At 35.8% G+C, this 20,705-nt stretch overlaps 1 protein-coding gene across 1 annotated transcript in view; it reads right to left on the minus strand.

The window, feature by feature from the left end:
* The window catches only part of SDK1 (sidekick cell adhesion molecule 1), a 400,458-nt gene extending 380,615 nt beyond the window's left edge, over nt 1-19,843 (minus strand). The window contains exons 1-4 of the mRNA XM_052000079.1: nt 19,738-19,843; nt 18,908-19,098; nt 10,139-10,222; nt 1,280-1,474 (exon numbers count right to left, since the gene is read on the minus strand). Of these exons, the coding sequence (XP_051856039.1) occupies nt 1,280-1,474; nt 10,139-10,222; nt 18,908-19,098; nt 19,738-19,826 (559 nt within the window). The 5' untranslated portion in view covers nt 19,827-19,843. The remainder of the gene's footprint in view (nt 1-1,279; nt 1,475-10,138; nt 10,223-18,907; nt 19,099-19,737) is intronic.
* Between the last annotated feature and the right edge of the window lie 862 nt (nt 19,844-20,705).

Consider the following 20,705-nt stretch of genomic DNA (forward strand, 5'->3'; position numbering starts at 1 on the left):
AAGACAGCCATTGATCATCACATAATCTTGCTGTTGCTTTGTATAATAACCTCCTGGTTCTGCTCATTTCACTCAGCATCAGTTCATGTAAGTCTCTCCAGGCCTTTCTGAAATCATTCTGCTGAGCATTTCTTATAGAACAATAGTATTCCATAATCTTCATAGATCACAACTTACCCAACCATTCTCCAATTCTCCAGTTGATGGGCATCCATTCAGTTTCCAATTCCTTGTCACTACAAAAAGGGCTGCCACAAATATTTCTGCATATGTGAGTCCTTTTCCCTTTTTTATGATTTTTTTGGGATACAGGCCCAGTAGAGAGATTGCTGGATCAAAGGGTATGCACAAGTTGATAGCCCTATGGGTATAGTTCCAAATTGCTGGGAGGTAAAACTTATTCTGGTTTGTGTGAATACATAGCCCTGAAATTCACAACTTTAAGTATTTTTTAACTCTCCATGCATCTAGTGCAGCCTAGAGTCAGGAAGACTTGAGTTCAAATGTGGCTTCAGACTTGTACTAGCTGTGTGACCCTGGGCAAGCTACTTAATACTATTTGGTTCAGTTTGCTCTTCTGTAAAATAAGTTGGATTTAAGGAAAGGCAAACCATTCCAGTTTCTTTGCCAAGAAAACCCCAAATGGGTCACAAAGAATCAGACACAACTGAAATAACTGAGCAAAAAATAGGATTCTGTCTTAAGGACATAATCAGCTAAGCATTTTGTCTCATGGGACAAGAGCAAAAGGTATAATTCAATAATTACCAAGTTCCACTTCATTTTAGAAAAAAAATTTTAATATTATAAGAGCTAAAGATAAACCCTTATGCTTCTGTTTTTTTTTTTTCCCAAAGAAAATGTACCAAGGCATTTCAGTTAATATGATCATAAAAGAAATTCACAAAAGAACTATAATTGTTCAATAAAACTAAACTATGGGATGGATATAAAAGAGGGAAAGAAGATCAAGATACAAAGAGTAAGACAGATATTTATTCATTATTAATCCTTCATTTCTTTTTTAGCAAGATATTGAGGTTTTGGTCTTTTTTTCCCCTTTTCTTTTTAAAAAGCTATTCACATAAATTGAGTATGGTCAATGCTGGAAAACCACAGAGCAGATAATGCCGATCTAAATTTATGTAACAAGTGTATTTTCTCCATCTCTTCCAAAGCTCTGATGAATATATGGATGTTCAACTGTCACATACAAAAGTGATACGAATCTAAAAAGATGCATCACTATTGTTTGGTGTTCTTGACATCCCATACTTACTAGTTACATCCAGGTAGGTGTGTGTCTCTATTTCCCCACCTTCATTTCTTGCAAAGCACTGAAAGATACCAGAATCATTGGGATGCAGTTTTTGGATTCGTAGACCTCCACTTACTAGTAATTTATAACGAGAATTTTGGAGCTTGCTTATGGGGACAGAATCCTTATACCATTCAAGATTAGGGACTGGGACTCCTGTATGAGAAGAAAGAATATTGAAGTTATTTTTTTAAACTGTCTTTGGTATCAAGAGTTAAAAAAAATGTTTTGTGTAATTCTGTGGAAAGAAAATCACATACAATTAATTCATTACTATCTGTGCTAATGGAGAACAGCAGTGGCTCAAATGATTCTAAATTTAGACATTTATTCATTAATTCAATAAATATATATTAATTACCTACCATGTACAAAGCACTATATTAGGCATTGGGGAAGATACAAAGAAGAATCAGTGACAAACTATGGCTAGTATGAATTAGATAAAACAGGTACAAACATATCATGATGCATATTATATGTGTATAAGAATACTTCATAAGGAAAAAAAAAATCTCATCCAGCTTCCAGGCAAAGTGAATGATACTGAAATTTAAGAGAGATTATTTTCAACACTTTTAGTGACTGAAGTGTATTTTAGTATAGGCCAATTATTTGAAAGTTTTTTTTTTTTTAACACATATATAACAGCTATGTGTCCATTATTTTTTTTGTAAGATATTACCTAATATTCATTTTCATGAAGTCTTAAGATGTCCCCCTAGAGTAGATGACAGTTAAAATAGTTGTTTAAATCAAATGAAATAATATTTGTAAAGCACCTAGCATAGTGCCTCACACATAGTAGGCACTATAAAAAGACTCAGGTCTAACTCTAAATTCCACACTTTTCCCACTATTCCATCCTACTTATATACTTGAGTATAAGGCTATCAAATTTTTTGACTTTTTTAATTAAAACTTTTTATTTTCAAAACATATACATAGATAATTTTCAACATTCATCCTTGCAAAACCTTGTATTCCAAATTTTTCTTCCCTCCCTTCCTCCCACCCCTTCCCCCAAACAGCAAGTAATCCAAAATATTTTTCTATATGCATTTCTTCTATACATATTTCCATATTTATCATGCTGCCCAAGAAAAATCCAATCAAAAAGGAAAAAAGGAGAAAAAAATAAAATGCAAGTCAACAACAACAACAACAAAAAGAATGAAAATACTATGTTGTGATCCACATTCACCCCATAGTCCTTTTTCTAGGTGAGGATGGCTCTCTTTATCACAAGACCATTGAAACTGAAGGCTATCAAATATTAAAAAAAAAAAAATCCAAAGTTTTTTTCCCCCCACAAACTTGCCTTTCTACATACGTTTTATTCAGACTAATACTCAAATATATTTGCATTTCCTGAGTATACTCTTGCTGAGCATTGGAAAGAAGCATCTGCGCACCATGATAATTGTGGAAATATGTATAGAAGAATTCACATGTTTAACATATTGGATTACTTTCTATTTAGGGGAAGGGGTGGGGGGAAGGGCAAGAAAAAATTTTGGAACACAAGATTTTGCAAGGGTGAATATGAAAAATTATCTATGCATATGTTTTGAAATTTAAAAAAGTTTAATCAAAAAAAAAAAAAAAAGGAAAAAAGGAAAGACATATCTTAGGCTTTCATTACTTGGTAGTTACTTGAAGATAACCCATAAAAATACCTAAAGGACCAGTAGCTAATGGGAAGTTCTTTTATCTATCTAAATACCTATCTATCCTATCAAGTTCAGACTTGTGATTTCAATAGTAAAACTCCTGCTGAAGAAGTTCCTTCTATCAATTAAAATCTGTGACTGTTCTGTGACTTGCATTGTGTAGAACAGTGAGAACCTTAAGTGACTTGTCCAGGGTCATAGGTCAATATGGATCAGAGGCAGGATATTGTCTAGGGGAAAAATCATAAAATATTTTAATTTGGGAAAAATGACTTATTTATATGTGCTTTTTATTGACCCTGATAAAAAGCAAGCTTCTTGTGAAGGGTAAGGGCAAGGGATCCAAGGGCAAGAACTTATGGGGAGAGAGGGAGGGATCTATATATCTCCATAGCATAGCAAAGTGCTTGATACAACATTAGAGCATAAATACTTACTAAGCTATCGACTGATTGAAAAAAAAAGTGGCCTGTAATGGCTGCCTATTGACTATGCTGGTATTTGAAATCTCTTTTTCTCTGTCTCTGTCTTTCTTTCTGTATATCTCTGTCTCTCAGTCTCTCTCTCTGTATATCTCTGTCTCTCAGTCTCTCTCTCGCTGTCTCTGTCTCTATCTGTCTCTCTCTCTATCTCTCCCCTTCTCCCCCACCCCCAGCTGATTCTGCGACCTTTTTCTCTTTGGCTTTTATTCTTATTTTGTTAATAAATGGAAATAATTCAAATACTAAAGAAGCTTGAAATCTCTAGACATCCTCCTCCTCCTCATCTTCCTTCTTCCTCTTTCTCTCCCCCCTTCTTCTTGTCTTCCTCATCCTTCTCTTATTTCTTATTCTCCTCCTCCTCCTTTACTTCTTCCTCTTTCTCCTTCTCTTCTTCCTCTTATTCTCCTCCTCCTCCTTCTTCCCCTTCTCCTCCTCTTTCTTTTCCCTCTTCTTCTTGTCTTCCCCTTCTTATTGCTTATTCTCCTCCTCCTTCCCTTCTTCTTTTTTCTTCTCCTTCTCTTCCTCCTCCTCTTCCGCCTCCTTTTCTCTTCTTCTTCCCCTTCCTTCTTGTATTCCTTCTCCTCTCTTGACTCTTCTTTCTCCTTCTCTTCCTCCTCCTCCTCCTCCTCTTCTTCTTTTGTTTTATCAGTGTAGGAAACTCCTGGAGTGGAAATCCCCACCCTAGATGTAGACTTGAGTTGCCCCAAAGTCTGAAGATGTTAAGGACTTGTTCAGGGTCACACAGCTAAAGTATGGAAGAAGCAGAATTGTTTTGAGGGTTTCCCATCTCTAAAGCTAGCCCGCTAGGCTTTACTACACTCTCATAAGCTATTCAGCAAGTACAGAAAGTTTTTTTTAATAAACAGTGTCTCAGAGTATTTCAAGATAACAGGTTGTTGGATCCTTTGCTTTGCTTTAATTATATTTCCTGTCACTTTTCATTAGATTAGGAAATTTTTAAAAACACATGTATTTCAAAGGTAAACATGCAATCAATTCATGTAAAACTCTTTAATAGCTATTATATTATGTAGCTTTCACAAAGAATAACCACTTCCCATGCTACTAAAATTACACTGTCAAAATTAAAAGAAAGGATAGCAATGTTCTGCTGAAAGGCCAGCTCAATGTATACCATAAGTACATATCTCCTAGGAGTTTACCCTCAAGATATTATACAAAAACAGCATATGTGCTGGTTGAGAGGAGAACTTAAGAATACAATTTATTTAGAGATAACTATTAAAACACTGACTGGCTGAACCATTTCTACATTAGGGCAATTTAAACTCCTGAATAGAAATCTTATCCCCCAAAATATCCCTCACTATTATAAATCCTCCTTTCAAAATTATGAATACATTAAAATTTTTATATTCTCAGAATCACTGAGTTTTGTCGGCTTTAAAAAAGGTGGCATTTACCCAAGAAAAGAACAAAAAAATAAAGGAAATGATTCTTTTTTAATACTCATATTCCTTCTCTCAGCAACCATATCCATATCATTATATTAGAGGTGAACAGATACCAAGGCAGAGAAAGTGAAAAGCATTCATCTTTTTAAAGAGCTCCAAAGAATCTGAGATAATGTAGACCAACCCTTGTCATTTTGATAATAAAGAAATTGAAGCTCAAAAGGACTGTGACTTGCCCGATGGCATACAACTCGTTACTGGCACATCCAGGACCAGAATCCAGGCTTTCTTGTTCCTCAGGTGCTTTCCAGTATCTTGAAATGCCATATAGAAGATATCTGAGTTAGCCAGGACAACAGGCCATCTGGTTGAAGACTGAGATTTATAGGTACATGTTGGGGTATACACATGTTAATTCCAGATACTAAAAGTCTTGAAGTTGTTAGGTGCCAGAGGCTAAGTCAGTGCCTTACTCTTACTCTGTGCCAAGCACTGTGTTAAATAATATAACCACAAAAAAAGGTAATAGATAGTCCCTGTTCTCAAGAAGCTCACTATTAATGGGGGAGACAATAAACTATATACAGGATAAGTTGGAAATAATGAATGAAAGGAAGGTGATAGAATTTTTAAAATTCAACATATGTATTTTTTGTTAAATAATAGAAGTTTATAGTTTCTTGTACACCCCTCCTTTCCTGTTCTTTGTATTTTGAAATATTTGTGTTTGCTGATTGTAAAATTCACAACAACAAAATAATAAAAAAATTACCATTTTTGCTCTCTATTGCACTCTATTTTTGCTTGTGTGGTAAACCGGTTTATAGTCCAGGGAAAATTCAGAACATAGAATGTTTGTTACAGAGGAAAAGCTTAACTCTCCCATTTTATAAACAAAAATAAGACCCAAAAAAGTTGTAGTTTGAAAGATTTCATTTCTGTAATACTTCCTTTTATGCTTGTGGATCATTATACCTATATTATCTTGTTTGATCCTCACACTAACCCTGAGAATGAAGTGTTATCAGCCCATTTTACTATGAGGCTACTGAAAAGTAATAGAATTAAGGGACATATGGAAAGGCTTCCTGAAGAAGCTGGAGTCTTATCTGGGATGTAAAGGAAGGAGGACTTGGAGATAAGGAGGGAAAGCATTCCAGGCATGGGGACGGTCACTGAAAATGTCTACAATCAGATGGAGTGTCTTGTATGAAAAACAGCAAAGGAGGTTGCTGAAGCTGGAGTGTTTGCTATTTTCTTTCTCTAGCTCATGTTACAGATGAGTAAACTGAGTCAGACAGGGTTAGGTGCCTTGCCTAGGATCACACAGCCACGAAGTGTCTGAGGCTGGCTTCGAACTCAGGAGGATGGGCCTTCCTGACTTCGGTTTTGGTGCTCTATCCATTCTGCCACCAGAGTGTATAGAGGGAAGTAAAATATCAGAAGATTTGAAAGGTAGAAAAGGAGGGGGCCAGCCAGATGACTTTCTTTCTCATCTCCTAGGAGAAAAAGAGCCATGACAGTCTGTTGAATAAGGATGTGAAATGGTCAGTGACGGGGTGAGCAGGGCTGACGGGGAGCTGGCAGTCGGCTCAGCATTGACAAGGAGTGTGAGTCCTTGGAGCAGATTGCCCAGGGAAGTGCAAATCAGCTGAAGTCTAAAACAAGGCAGGGACAAAGCTTCCATGCTGATTGGGTCTGAGATGGGCCTGTGAGCAACTCCTGAACATCAAGTATGTGCGAGGGGAAATAAAGGAAAGGGGAAGAGAATGGAAGGAGGGAGGGAGGAAGAGAAGGAGGAAGGAAAGAGACCGACTGACAGAGACAGAGAGATGGATGAAATGTGCCACTGCATTTCTACCACACTCACATTCTTTCATAAGAACTCCATGGAAGCTGTTATTTTGACTCAGGGTGATGAGTGCTCCTGCTTGATTTTCTAACCACTTAAGAGAATACAGCTGAAATATGGGGCAAAGTGAACACCCCTTGACAAAGAACATTATTGTGGTTCTGTGAAATCATATTGAATGTGGGAAGAACCATTTTGGACTGACAAAGCATCTAGAAATCAAGGCTATTAATAGAAGAACTCCTATGGGCATCAGATGCTATTAGCCAAAGCATAGAGAAGGACCCTAAGAAAAGAAATTTTGATCACATGCTGGTCTTTATATTATTCACTGAAGAAATTATGTCATTCATCATTATCAGAAATGAAGGCTAGTTGTCTGGAAAGATAACTACCTGTGGTTACATGTATTACAAATATCATTAATTTAAAATATTCATCCATGCTCTTGGATTCATAAAGTTAAATTTATCCAGTTTAAGTGGAGTATATTTATCATGAAAATGCATGCTAGCTCTATATTAAAATTATTTTTTCACCAGAATTTACAGTGCAGTACTCATTAATGAAATATTCATTAAAAACTTTACCTAGTCACATTTGAGCAAAACAATAGGAAAAATGATAATATACAGATGTTGTCCAGTTTGATGTATTGTTAGGTAGTAGACTTAACCTAAATAACATGCATATATAAAGCTAGTGTAAATGCTAATGTTGAGAATTCTCACTGTGATTGTAATTCATCTGTCAAAAATCCCCTTGGGCAAATATGAATTATCACTGAGTGATGAAAAAGAGGTTGACATAAAACTGAATAGTTCTCCTTATGCAGACTTGAGGCAGAAAAGTGGTAAGATTTCCTGTTAAAACAATAAAAAATCCATTTTCTTATAGCTTGGATTTGGCAAATAGCCCCAACCATCCCATTAATTGAAATTTACTATTTGCCCCAAGCCTTTTATGTTAAGGGTCATCCTTTTGTGGCATCCTCTAACCAAAAGAGATTGTAAGAGGATAGGGAATCAAGCCCATTACATTATGAAGGACTATACCTAAACTATTCAAGACTAAGGACTGCTTTGTTTATTCTTAAATGCACTAGGATGAAAACATCCCTATTGCCTTTCCATTTCAAGTATTTAATCACTTTTATAATTATAAAGTTATTTTTCATCTTATGTAACTCTCCTTCCCCAGTTTGATCCCATTTTGGAGTACAATGAAAAATATAGCATTTCTTGTTTGTTTTGTTTTGTTTTGTCAGAGAACCTGGGTCCTTCTTCCAGCTCTGCTACTTACTAACTGTGTAATCTTGAACAAATTATTTCTCTGGATTCCCATTTCTTCAGTTTTAAAATGCTGGGGTTGGATTTGAACACTAATGTCAAACTCAAAGGGCCATTAACCTGTATACAAGGATCCCTATGGGCCACATAATGACTAAGAAAAATCACATAGCATTTCTATGTTCTCTTGTATCTTTATTTTGCTGTATGGTTTGGGCCACCCTCAGATTTACAGACAAAGATGATTGCATGTTTGACACCCCTGGGCTAGATGATCTTTCTGGCCTCTTCTAGCATGAAATCTACAGCCCAGTTTTCATAGTATGGGTGACTGTACTTTGTTCAACAACTGGTAGAGAATTTAGAAAGGAAATGTGAAAAAGGAAGGAAAAAGATAGAAAATCCTAATTGCAAAGCATCAGGCTATGAGTTTAGTTATACAGCACAGAAGAATCCTAACATATATTAAAACTGGACAGGACCATAGACATTATCTCATACAAGACTTCCATTTTAAAGATAGGGAAACTGGAATCCATAGAGATGAAATGGCTTTGCTAAGGTCACACAAAAGTTAATGGCAGAGCTAGATCAAGAATCCGAGCCAAGGCTCTTTTTACTACATTACGTTATCATTCATCAAATCATAGCCCAGCTGCCCAGAACAGTACATTTCTCTGTGTAACGGCTTTGCACATGCCCAGATCACCCAAGATGGAGGCACCTATGGGGAAAACGGCAGGGGCCTGCTTCTGGGAGAAGACATTCTGCATTTCCCGACCATATGAATGGGAACAGCCTTCTGCACTGGCTGCATTGCTGAAACTGGTTGAGTCTTTAAAACCATCAGACTGAGACGGGCTTTCTCTCTTTCCAGCAGAATCCAGAAGTGAAGGTCTAGTTCACCCATTAGCATGCACTGAGCTGATGAGGGGATAGGGCTGTCTCTATCTCCCCCCCCTCCCCCCCGCCCCCTTAAGAGCCCTATCATATTGCTTGGGATTTTAGTTTTGTTTGTTCTTTTCAGTTCTTGAAATAAGCTCTGGAGTCCCTAGACTGAGAAGCTTGAACCATGTGAAACTTGGAGACAAAATTTCATTTTGGATATTGCTACCAACCTACTAGGGATGCACTGAGAAGCTAAGATGCTTGGCCATGGGTCCATAGGAGGACTGGACTTGGAACTTGGGGGAACTATGCTGTGTAGGAACACAGTTGTGAAGTTAATCCCCTTCTTCCCCACAAAGACTATAGTGCTAAAAGGAATAACAAGTTTCTCATATCTCCCTCCTGTTGTGATAGGGGAGTGTTTGTATGTTTATTCTTGCTATATCTTTGAAGTGATTATTTCTTTGTAAAAGCAAAAAGAAAATATTGCTGTGTTTGAAATAAACACCTGGAGCAAAATTGTCATTTGTAAAATAATCCTACCTCTCTACTCCCCAACTCCTTCCAAAAAGAAAATTTTAATGTTAAGTAGTTTAATGGAAATAGGATACTGGAGACCCCTAAAATCAGGGGAACATAACCAGTGGAGGCTTGAGCTAGTGGTGAAACTGGACTTCCCCACCCTTTTAAGAGTACCAGAAAACCCTGGGAGGAGAGTAAAATATAATACTTGGCCTTGAGGCACTGTTACATCTGGAAAGGCATTGATGAAGACATTATCTTATCCACAGTGCTAGAGTTATAATGGAGTGAAACATGTTAACAATTCCATGGTTCACTCATCACTAGCACATACAGGTACCAATCTTCATCTATCCTATGTTAGTAGCAAGAGGCCAAGAACTAAGTTTCTGACGAGTATGATGCAAATATCAATTAAAGTATTGCAAAATATAAGATAATTATCCTTTAAAGCACAGATTGTGAAGAAATAGAGACAATTTGGCCCAATGGATAATGAGTATTCCAATATAAATACCAAACAACATTACTAAAAGCTGCTGCCATCTAACATGTGACAAAGCAAAAGCAAACAATTAAACATGTTTCTAAAAAAGAATGCTAGTGATTGAAGGTCAAAGCTCTGCTTGGCAAAAGAAGACACAGTAAACATAACATTTATCTTAGTTATATTCTTTTAATAAATTCTTTGAAACTTACCCATTGCTTGACACAAGATATCCACAGTTTTTTCCACTTGGGCTAGAATTCTACTCTCAGGTTCAGCAGTAAAATAGGGAGGCTCTTTAAAAAAAAAAAAAGAAAGAAAGAAAGAAAGAAAAAAATCACGAAAGAAGTAGGTAAATTTTTTTTATTAAAAATCCTTAAAAATTAAAACTCTTAATATTATTAAAGAGAGTCAATAAGTACAGTGGACAGAGAGATAGTCTCAGAGTCAGAAACATGTGGAGTCAAAATGACTTTCTGATACATACTGGCTACAGGACTATGGTCAACTTGCTTAATCTCTCTAAAACTATAAATTATAGAATGCAAAGTTACTTAGATAACAACTAAGTGGTGTAATGAATACAGCTCAAATTTAGCCTTACATACTGCCTATATGATACAAGACAAGTCTAAACCTCTATTGGCCCATTTCTTCAATGTAAAATGGTGACAATAATTACACCTACCTCCCAGGGTTACTGTGAGGATCAAATGAGATATTTGAAAAACACAACACTATGGTTGACACATAGTAAGTGCTGTATAAGTGTTAGCTATTGTTGTTATTATCTACATTTTTGGAGAGAGCTTTCTCATCTAGAGTACTCTGTTCAGATCAAATCAAAGATCCAGTAGAAAAAAACCCCTCCAAAAACAAAAAATTCCAAACCTTAAGATAAGCTTTAAAAAAACAGGTGAGATATTTTAAAAATTGTATCCTTAGTTACTATAATTTATATAAAATGAGAATTCAGAGAGGCTAGCCAATGGCAATCTCTAGACAAGATTTCAGCCAGCAAATTAATAGTCATTGCAGAGGCTACTTTTAAGTTTATGAGCTTGAATCATGGAATATCTTAATTCACAGTTTAGAAGGACTATCCCAAGAGGTTCATAAAGGTTTATATTTACAGCACAGTATTTTATAGGATAGTTTGCTTCAGTATCTACACTAAACACCACCTCATGAAGCATGTCAAATAAAGTGCCATAGCACATCATTGGGCCTATATCAGAGGAGAAGTGTAGCATATTAAAAAAATTTTAATGCCTTAGCAATTCAACTTCATCAAAACATATTTAATACTTGAATAGAACTTCAAAGTAACAACAAACAAATCCTCTCCTCTCTTTTCAGAACAACTGGATGTGTGGCTGGGAGAAGAGTCATTCCCCAAGATGAAGAAGGCAGATTTTGTGGAAATCTACCTGGGCAGCCCAGATGGCAGAGTGGAACACGGCCAGGTGGCAGAGCCCGTGTTGATGTGTTTAGGCTGCCTGGCCAATTGATGTCCTGATGCTTACCCCCGCCAAACTGTTCTCTGTCAGCAAAGTGGGCTTTGTAAGGGGAATGAGGGCCTTACAGATAATCCAAGCACACTTAGGGTTGGAGGAGTAAGATTGAGACTGATTTCTATGGAGTGTATTTCTTGAAATGGAGTGAAAATGCCAGTCTATTGATCATGAAATCTCAGTGGTTTTATATTGCCTTCCTAAAGTAGAGAATCTCCTGTGAGGCACTTAAAGCCCCTCAGAAGCTGGCTCCAATCTATTTTCCCAAAGTGATTTCATATGAGCCGCTCTACACTATCTGCTTTCTTGCCATGCTGGCCTACCTGTCACTGCGCTCCACATATGATATTCCATCTTTCTCTATTACATATCTTTGCAGAAGCTCTTTTTCCTTTCTTTTGCTTTCTGGCTTCACTCCCCCTCCTTTTATTTGTAATGTTCTTCCTCAATTCTGCCTTTTAGAATACCTTGGTCCCTTCAAGATTTGACTCAAATGATGAGGCCTTTACTGATGCAAGAAGCAACAAGCATTGAGAAAATACCTTATTTTTGTGCCAAGCACTGTGCTTAGTGCTGCACATATACAAAAAAAAAAAAAAAAAAAAAAAAAAAAAAAGAGGAAAAGGGTAGTTCCTGATCTCAAGGAGCTCAAGGGGGAGACAAAAGCAAACAAATATAACAAAAAGCAAATAGGAAATAATAGTCGTCGGCATCCCCTACCCTGTATACTAGTTCCTATATATTTTTAATTTACTTATTTCTGCATATATTTCATTTATTAGTAGAATGAAAGCTTCTCAAGACTGATTTGAATTTATTTGGGGGGAGGGGTCTTTTTGTTCCCAGAACCTAACAATAGTGCCTTTCACATAGTAGGCACATGATAAATATTCAGCAGAAACAAAAGAATTGTCCCCAAAAAAGTGAACCTCGTAACAACATAAATAAATAAAAATAGATAAATAAATGTTTTATTAAACATGGAATTTCAGAAGAAAGTAAATTGCCACATTAGTCCCATTTTATTCAGCAAAAATACAACAGTGGTATGACTGGGCTTCCCCAGGTGTTAAGGTTGTAGTGATTTCATTATCATGATAACAAAAAGCTGTCGAATTCAGTTTCTATGTGATAATTAATTTCTGGGCACTGTCTTCCAAAGCAGTTTATTTTCATTGTAATTTTGTTGAATGCAGATAATATAACTTGGCAGGCTATCTGTGTATCCTTAAAACAAGAACTTAGTTTAGAGAAAAGGGAGAAACAAATACTGTACACTGGAAAGAAAGAAAAGAAGAAAACCTAAAGGTTTTATCTAAGGACAAAATTAAGGATAGTATTTTACAATTATCCAGATAATTCAAGGATAACAAATTTCCCTGAATTTTCCACTCTGGCTGTCTCAATGGTCCCAAATTCATTAGTTAAATGCATAATTCTCCATTTAGCTTTGCTGCATAGAACTAGCCTAAAGAAATAATGGAAAATATGAATTTCTGGCTGGCTCAAGCTAATCCTCATTGCATACTCATAATTTTGCCATTTGGACATGCCTCCACAATCAATAATAATGATATGAACATTATTTATATTCTAACTATACAACAGCTGTATCCCACGGAGGCCCTTTTACATAGGTCACGCTCCTAGAGTCATTATGAATGTAATCAGTCAATAACCATGACCACAATCTATTTAAAGGGAAGGGAAAATGAAAAACACCAAGGTAAAAATCAACAAACTGCCTATGCTTTAGCACATTTTAATAAGAGCAATGCACATTTATTCTCAAAAAAATCTAAATAATGACTAGACAACAAATAATAAGATGTTTGCTGATTACCCTTAGGCAACTGCCCTTTATCTCAGGAAGTGAAGTTTCTCATGTAGGGTTTATTCAAGTGATTCCCTTAAATGACAGAGAACTCTGGTAATAGAGACTCTATTGTTACTACAACTCTGTAGTAAATCTACTTATTTTTTTCCCTCATAGATTGGGTCCTCATCAACTGCTCCCATAGTCTGATGAGCTCCCAGTTTTTACCTTCACTCCTCCTCAACTGGTTCAGTTCTCCATTCCTCAATCAAACTGGTAACCTCCCTCTTTCTCTCCTGGGGCCTAGCCCTGGGGCCGGACTAGCTTTCTGCGGGGCACCTTCCGATGGGCCTTGATCTTAGTGGAGGAATGCAGAAGGCAGAAGAGCCAGGTTGGCGGGAGATGGAAAGTCCCTCTTCCAGTCCTTGTTGGTCCTTCTACACTCTATTACAAGTACATCATTACAGCACTCTGTGCATATGTGAACTTAAACAACCATTACATCACCATGCTAAGTACTCAGTATATATGTAAACTAGATTTGTCTCATCAATTCCTCTGCATTAACACCTTGTTTCAAGTATACTTCTCAGAGTTCTGGCTCTACAACTAAGGTCCTCCATAGTTGACTAAAGGCTAAACAAAGAGATGACTTAGGGCAAGGGTTTGTGTGTGTGTGTGTGTGTGTGTGTGTGTGTGTGTGTGTGTTTTATGTGGTTTTTAAGATTTAGTAGCTTAAAACTGACCTAAGGGTTCTGGGACATCTGGTATATGTTCATTAAGACGATGAATAACAAGATAATACAAATGTAGGCAAATTAACAGGCTTAATAACTATAGTCATTCTGAAGTAGTGGTGAGCATAATATTTTGAGAAATCTATAATAACTATAATGAGATTCGAAAATATCTTTAATTCCTATTAGTGACCAAGTCACAGTTACTGCTAATACAATTGTTATTTGTTTATATCCATAATTGAAGAAAATGATAAATTTCAATTAGAGGTTACTGAAAATACTGAAAATTATTTTTTTCCATTCAAGTTCAAATATCCTAGGAAATCTATTTAAAGGAACTTTTTGCGATTTGAGTATCTCAGCTTAAGAACACCTGGAGTTATGGACTGTTTGTATTGGAAAAATTCCTTAAAGATCTCTTATCTACCTCTTTCATTTTACAGATAAAGAAAAAAGAAATCTAAGAAAGTTGAGTTACATAATGAATTAGTGACCACAGGAATTGGGAAGGAAAGTCAAAAATGAAGAGACCTAGTCTAGGAGGCTTTCCTTCCTAATATACAATTCCACACTAATTATTTGTTATTGGAGCCTAACTGGGACTGTCTATTTATTCATGAAATTCTCCTCCATGGTTACCATTTTTAAATCATTTTAAGCCTGGGGCAACATCCTTCTGGGATGAAGGGTAGCATTCCAAGGGTCAGCAAGGACTTTTCTTCTTTTTCAATTATAGTACCCAGGACAGTCACATTATTAAAAATCAGCAGGCAGTGACCATGGAAAACACATGCCTATGGGGAATTGAGTGGGCAGAGGGGTAAACATGTAGCTGCCAAATGAGCAAAGTGTGCTCAGTTACATGGGTCACTAAAGGCCGTTCCTGTGGTAATTCCATTACTTTTTTTTTTTTTTAACCTTACGTAGCTTTCCTTTTCAGTCATTGTTCATCTCTCATTCTAACCAAATGCAAGAGATATTATGATGATTTCTCTCTCATTCCTCAACTTATCATTGGGTGGTATAATAAAAGATTGTTTGAAAAATAGCTGTGAAACAACCATTAAAAGATTTTGAGCTAAATAGAAAAAAAATCTGTTTTCATTTAGCTTAGCTGTGCACAAAATCTAAAACACAATCTTCAAACAGTAAGTGAAAATGTAAGTATCTTTTCCAGTCACAGCAGTGCTTTCTAAAGCTGCTATACCATCAACATATGAACATACTATCTTTGAAAAATTTATGATGGCAGCTAATAAAACCAGAGTTTGCAACCATCTCTTTTTATCTTTGTTAAAACTATTTGAAGAAATCAGGAAAGATGGTTCATCTTCTGTGAGAAATTAAGATTATAAAAAAATGCCACCATGTGCAGGTGCCTGCATATCTGACTAAGAATTATGGTCTACATCTCTTAAGCCAATTGTTGAGAGCTAATAGAACATCAAGGAAATTCCTTGTTCCCTCATGTAGTATTAGGAATCATCTATGAATGGATCTCAAAGTACTTGAAAATTACATTTTCTGTTGTCAAGAGAAATATCAACAAAGATGAACTCTGTCTCTACCCTTGTTCCAGACTTTCTAGAATAGCTGGCTGACTGGAAGCAACCATTTTAAATAGTACTGACAGCAAGAACCACATGGTCACCAAAGACTGTGCCAATTGGCCCTAGTTAGGCCCTTCAGCTTCTCCCAAAATATGTCAAAAGTTAGGTGCCCAGGTCTGCTACAGATGTAGAGCTTAATATAAAAAGGGATCTCTGTTTCTCTTGGTTTTTGTTCTTCAACCATGGTGTTGTCAATGAGGAGAAGTCATAAAATAGGATGATCCTAATGTGTGGAGAGAGTTGAATGAAGAGGATACAAAAAATGTAGAATAGCAGAAGTCTCATTCTATTTTATTTTTTCTCAATTCTCTGCCAATTCTCTTCACTAAAAGCTGAACTATTTGTATCCTTACAAAACATTCCTAAAACTATAGTTAATTCGAATACCATGGATGGTAAGTACTAATTAAAATATTTACAACAGGTTTCTCTCTTTATAAACATTTGTTCTACAAATTTAACATCTTGCTACTTTCTCAATTAACTTTTCTCCTTGGTAAACTGGCCTACAGTTCATTTATATGACTGTGAGAAAATGTTAATAATTAACTTGTGCATTTTTTTCTATAGTTTATATATGTGGACAAATGAAACATCTTAAGTGCTTCTCAAATAAACAGAAATGAATTCTAAGATAGACTCAAGCTAAAAAGCCCCTGGACTCAGTGGGATATACCAACAATAAGAATCTTTCCATTGGGATTTCATTTGCATTTTGCAGGATAATACCTTTCTCTGATGGTCAAATAATGATTCATGATATATTTTGAACTCCAAAAACGAACATCAGGGGTTCTATTATTAAACTAACATCTGGGACAAGAAATGCTCTCCGATGATGCAAATTACCATTCATCTATAACTTAAAATCCTTTGTAGTTGCCTCAGGCTTGGAGAGAGTATGTGACCTCCCATGCTAGGAAGAGTCAAAAGTAGGATTTAATCCCAAACCTTTTTGACTCTTAGTTCAACACTATTCTCTTCACCAAGCTGCTTCCTATCTTTTGGCTTAAAACTAAAAAGAAAAAAAAGAATAGCAACAGGATTATCTGTTTCTTTTGTTGTTGTTCAGCTGTGTCCAATTTTCCACGATCCCATTTGGGGTTTTCTTGGCAAAAACATTAGAGTGAATTGCCATTTCTTTGTCCAGATCATTTTACAAATGAAGAAACTGAGGCAAACAGGGTTAAGAGACTTGCCCAGGGTCACACAGCTGAGAAGTGTATAAGCTGGATTTGGATTCCTGCCTCCAGATCAGCACCCTATCCACAGCTCCACCTAGTTGTTGCCCCATCTGGTTTTATCTGGGTGAAATAAAAGTAATTGATAGTCAATTTGTATCTGTTTTCTTTCACTGACTTGTTTATGATGATGGCTTCTTTCACAACTTTAGCCCAACTTAGACTGTCAGGGTATAAGGCATAAGAGTTCTTTAAGGAGTCTCCCCTTAATGACTGTTGGATAAGGGGATTACAATCCAACCCATATCTTTGAAGTGAGAAAGATAATTTTCTAAGCTATCTGAGGCATAACTTAACAGCAAGCCAGAAAATTACACCTGTCACAATAAAATCTTATGAACAAGAAAAAGAATTAAATCATTACCATAAATAAATGGCATGTATTCATGCACATTTAAAAGAGAGAACATTGAGAGATGATAATTCTAGAGAAAAAAATCCACAACAATTTGCTTTTTGGAAGTAACTGCAATACTGAGTTTTATATGACAGACTTTAAATATTAAAAAAGGAATTGCGACTGAAATTAGCATGCTAGTTTACAGAGAGATAAGTTCCTTCTCTTGTTTAAATGACCCTAAAATGTTTTAATACAATAAAGACTATCTAGTGAAGATTTACAGATTGGAAATTTTAATTTTGGCTCAACTTATAATAGTGTGCTATTCTGATATAGCTATAGATTAATTCTGATGAAAAAAATGCCTTTCCCTGGAATGAAAATATAATATTCATATCAATAGCTAGTGGATGCATGAGAACAGCCCCTAAAAGAACCATTTCAGATCTCATGTATAGACTCAACAATGATTTATGGTTCAAAAGCAGCTTTTTCTCATACTTTTAAAACTTCCAGTCTTCATTTCAAAAGTAATGATAGTTTTGCACAGTGTCACATTTAGTTATTTTTCATATGCAATACACTTCTTTCAATGATTTAAGGAAATGAGACATACTTTAAAAAAGGCAAACTGTCTGAAACACTATGTTAATACTGGTAAGTTTACTTAAACAATTTATCAGAAAATATTAGTTTTAAAGAAAACTGTTTTAACAAAAAAATCATGTGATAATCTGTTATTGTTTAGGCAATGTTCTATTCTTAATAATATTGCTTCTTGAAAGGATGTGAATAAAGATTATCATAATTATACCCAGTCCTTTATTAGTATTAGATTCTCAGTAATCATCTACTTTATTTTGGGGGAAATGAAGGAGAGACTGACTAGCTGATGCTTCATATTTGTCATATTATGCACTGAGAAAAAGCTAAGAAAGAGATACGGATTATGAGAAATATTAAAAGTAGTACCTTAAAAATCTTTTAGTAAAAATATTAAGAATAATGGGAAAATGAAATCAACTGTCTCACAATTGTACCTAGTCTTATGAACATCTCATGACGTATTAAAGATTTCTTTGGCGACTGTAGACAACATAGTTCTCTAGGAATATAGGCTTTTGTAGATTCTGCCTAACATTGACAATGGTAGTACTCTTTACTTGTAAGTGAAGAGAGCCATTTTCCCCATTCTTTCCCGATTCTGTATTTCTTAACTCATTTCCCAGGCAGCATCTCTGTTCTCAATACCCTATTACTAGTCTAGCAAGAAGCAATATCAAGTACTTCTCCTATAAATTTTTTTCTGGGGGAGGGAGAGGATGTAGGGAAAAGAGTACTGACAATCTGAAAGTCAGAAGCACAAATTACACTTCACATCAAGGTTTAATGGCATTAAAAGTCAAGATATGAGAATTGTATGATAAGGATTTTACTACTGTGTTTCATAGGCTTTATGATTAAAATTTTTTGGAGTAGTAGGAATAACATCAGTGTGTTGCTATAAAATATTTAATAGATTTGTATTCATGGAAAAGAATAATTGAATTAATTTGGAAGATAACTCTATTTTCTTTCCTCTGTCCCATTTCCTCAGAAGGAGTTGAAGTATAAGGTCAATGAAATACATATTTAACTTTAATTTCTCTTGTACTTCCCATATACTTTTTAACTATAAGTGAATATAATGGTAGATAACATTCCCTGTCACTGGTATTACCTATGATAGAAAGAAAGGCTTTTGTTCTTGATGGCTCAAAGTCAGTTCCTCTTAATTCAGCCTCACAGATATACATTCCAATGTCAGAGGATGTTGGGTTAGTAATAGTAAGTCGTCTTCCCAAACTGTGGAGTCCATTAGTAATTTTAACTCCATTTCTTTTCCAAGTCATGCTCAGTTCTTCAATAGGTCTGTGTGGACAAAAGTCATTAACTGATTATCATTCTTAATTATGGTGACAAGCAATAACAAATGCATTTTATTCAGTACTTGTTCATTCAGCAAAGAAAATACCACAACTGCATGAAAAATGGACATTTGGGTGTAAATCCCTGATATAACTCGACATTCCTTATGTCACGAAGCAAAGCTGCACTTACCTCAAGGGTTATTGAATAAGGATGGGTAATTACTGCAGCAATGAAGCTGAAGTCCTAATGATTTGGTTTTGCTTTTTTTTTTTATAGAATATTAAATATTAAAGAACCACTTCTGCGGAACTTAACTGTACAGGAGGCATTGCTATTAAAACTCAATCATGGAGATGATATTATTTTACAGAGAACACCACCATCAGAAAGGAGAAAAAATTGGCTCTTTTTTATTAAGGCTTGAGCCTCTCTCTTTCCTTAAAGTTTACATGTGGAACCTCCGTTACAACCTACACACAGACTGGAAGTATGTATATTATCCCCACATTTGGGCAAGGAAAAATAAGGCTATGTTCATAATGCAGTTAGGCAACTAGATTCTTTATCTTTGCAAAAAGAGCAAACTGTCTACTGAATGAAGAATTAATGTCACTTTTTTGTCCCTTATCCCCACAATACCTTGCATTGGCTATGCATTCCAATGTGACTTCACTGGTTCCTGCCACTACACTTGTATTGCCTGGAGGGACGACGATGACAGGAGCCATGATATCAGGTGTGTCAATATCACCTATAAGGGAGAAAAAAGGAAAACTCATATAAATGCTTTGAGTAGTTACTCAAAAAAAATTCTGCTTTGATGTCCTCTGCAGCATGGAGACAATCCTGGATTCTTCAAGGCACTGTCAGTGGGGCAAACATCCTGGCAAATGTTTCTAAATTAGAAAGGCCTAGCTACTGACTCTGACTCCATAGTCTAGATGTCTGTCTGTGCTGGGCCAGTCTAGATAAACCTGAAGAAGCTCCTCCTTAGAGGACTGGTCACTAGCTAATTACTTTCACTGGTCACAGCCATTTATAATGATTATCTATTGAGCCCTGGAGGAGTTGTCACCTGCTTCTTTAGAGGGCATATCTGTGTTATATAATCTCAAATTTCTGCTCTTCTAAACGAACCACTTTAAGAAACAGTGATGACTTTTGTGAAACCTAAGAATCTTACACTTTCAAAATTATCATGGAGAGTAATTAATCTTCTCATAGGAGATCTTGAGCATGGCTATTTTCAAAGGCTTTCATTATACTATATAAGCAAAGTTCTTAAGCACATCCAGTCTCCTCTGATTTAGAACACATAGCTCACAAGAATGTTTCCCTAGTGGAGAAAAGGGGCTGTGTCCTAATAGAAAGAAAACCTATTATGCAGTCAAGAGGTTTTAAACTGCTGAGCATTTAAAAAATCAAATGCTTACTGCTTTTTTATGTTTTAAAACCCTTCCTGTTGTGTTTTATCTTATGTGCAAACTATTTTAATAAGAAGCTGCTAGTTTTCATATTTAATGCTTAAATTTGGTCCCCTAGGGGTAAATATGTTCAATTAACAGAGTATTATATCAGAGCAGTTTAAAACTCCTTTTCTTATCAGA

Source organism: Antechinus flavipes, chromosome 1, assembly GCF_016432865.1.
Source record: "Antechinus flavipes isolate AdamAnt ecotype Samford, QLD, Australia chromosome 1, AdamAnt_v2, whole genome shotgun sequence".
Taxonomy (NCBI): domain Eukaryota; kingdom Metazoa; phylum Chordata; class Mammalia; order Dasyuromorphia; family Dasyuridae; genus Antechinus; species Antechinus flavipes.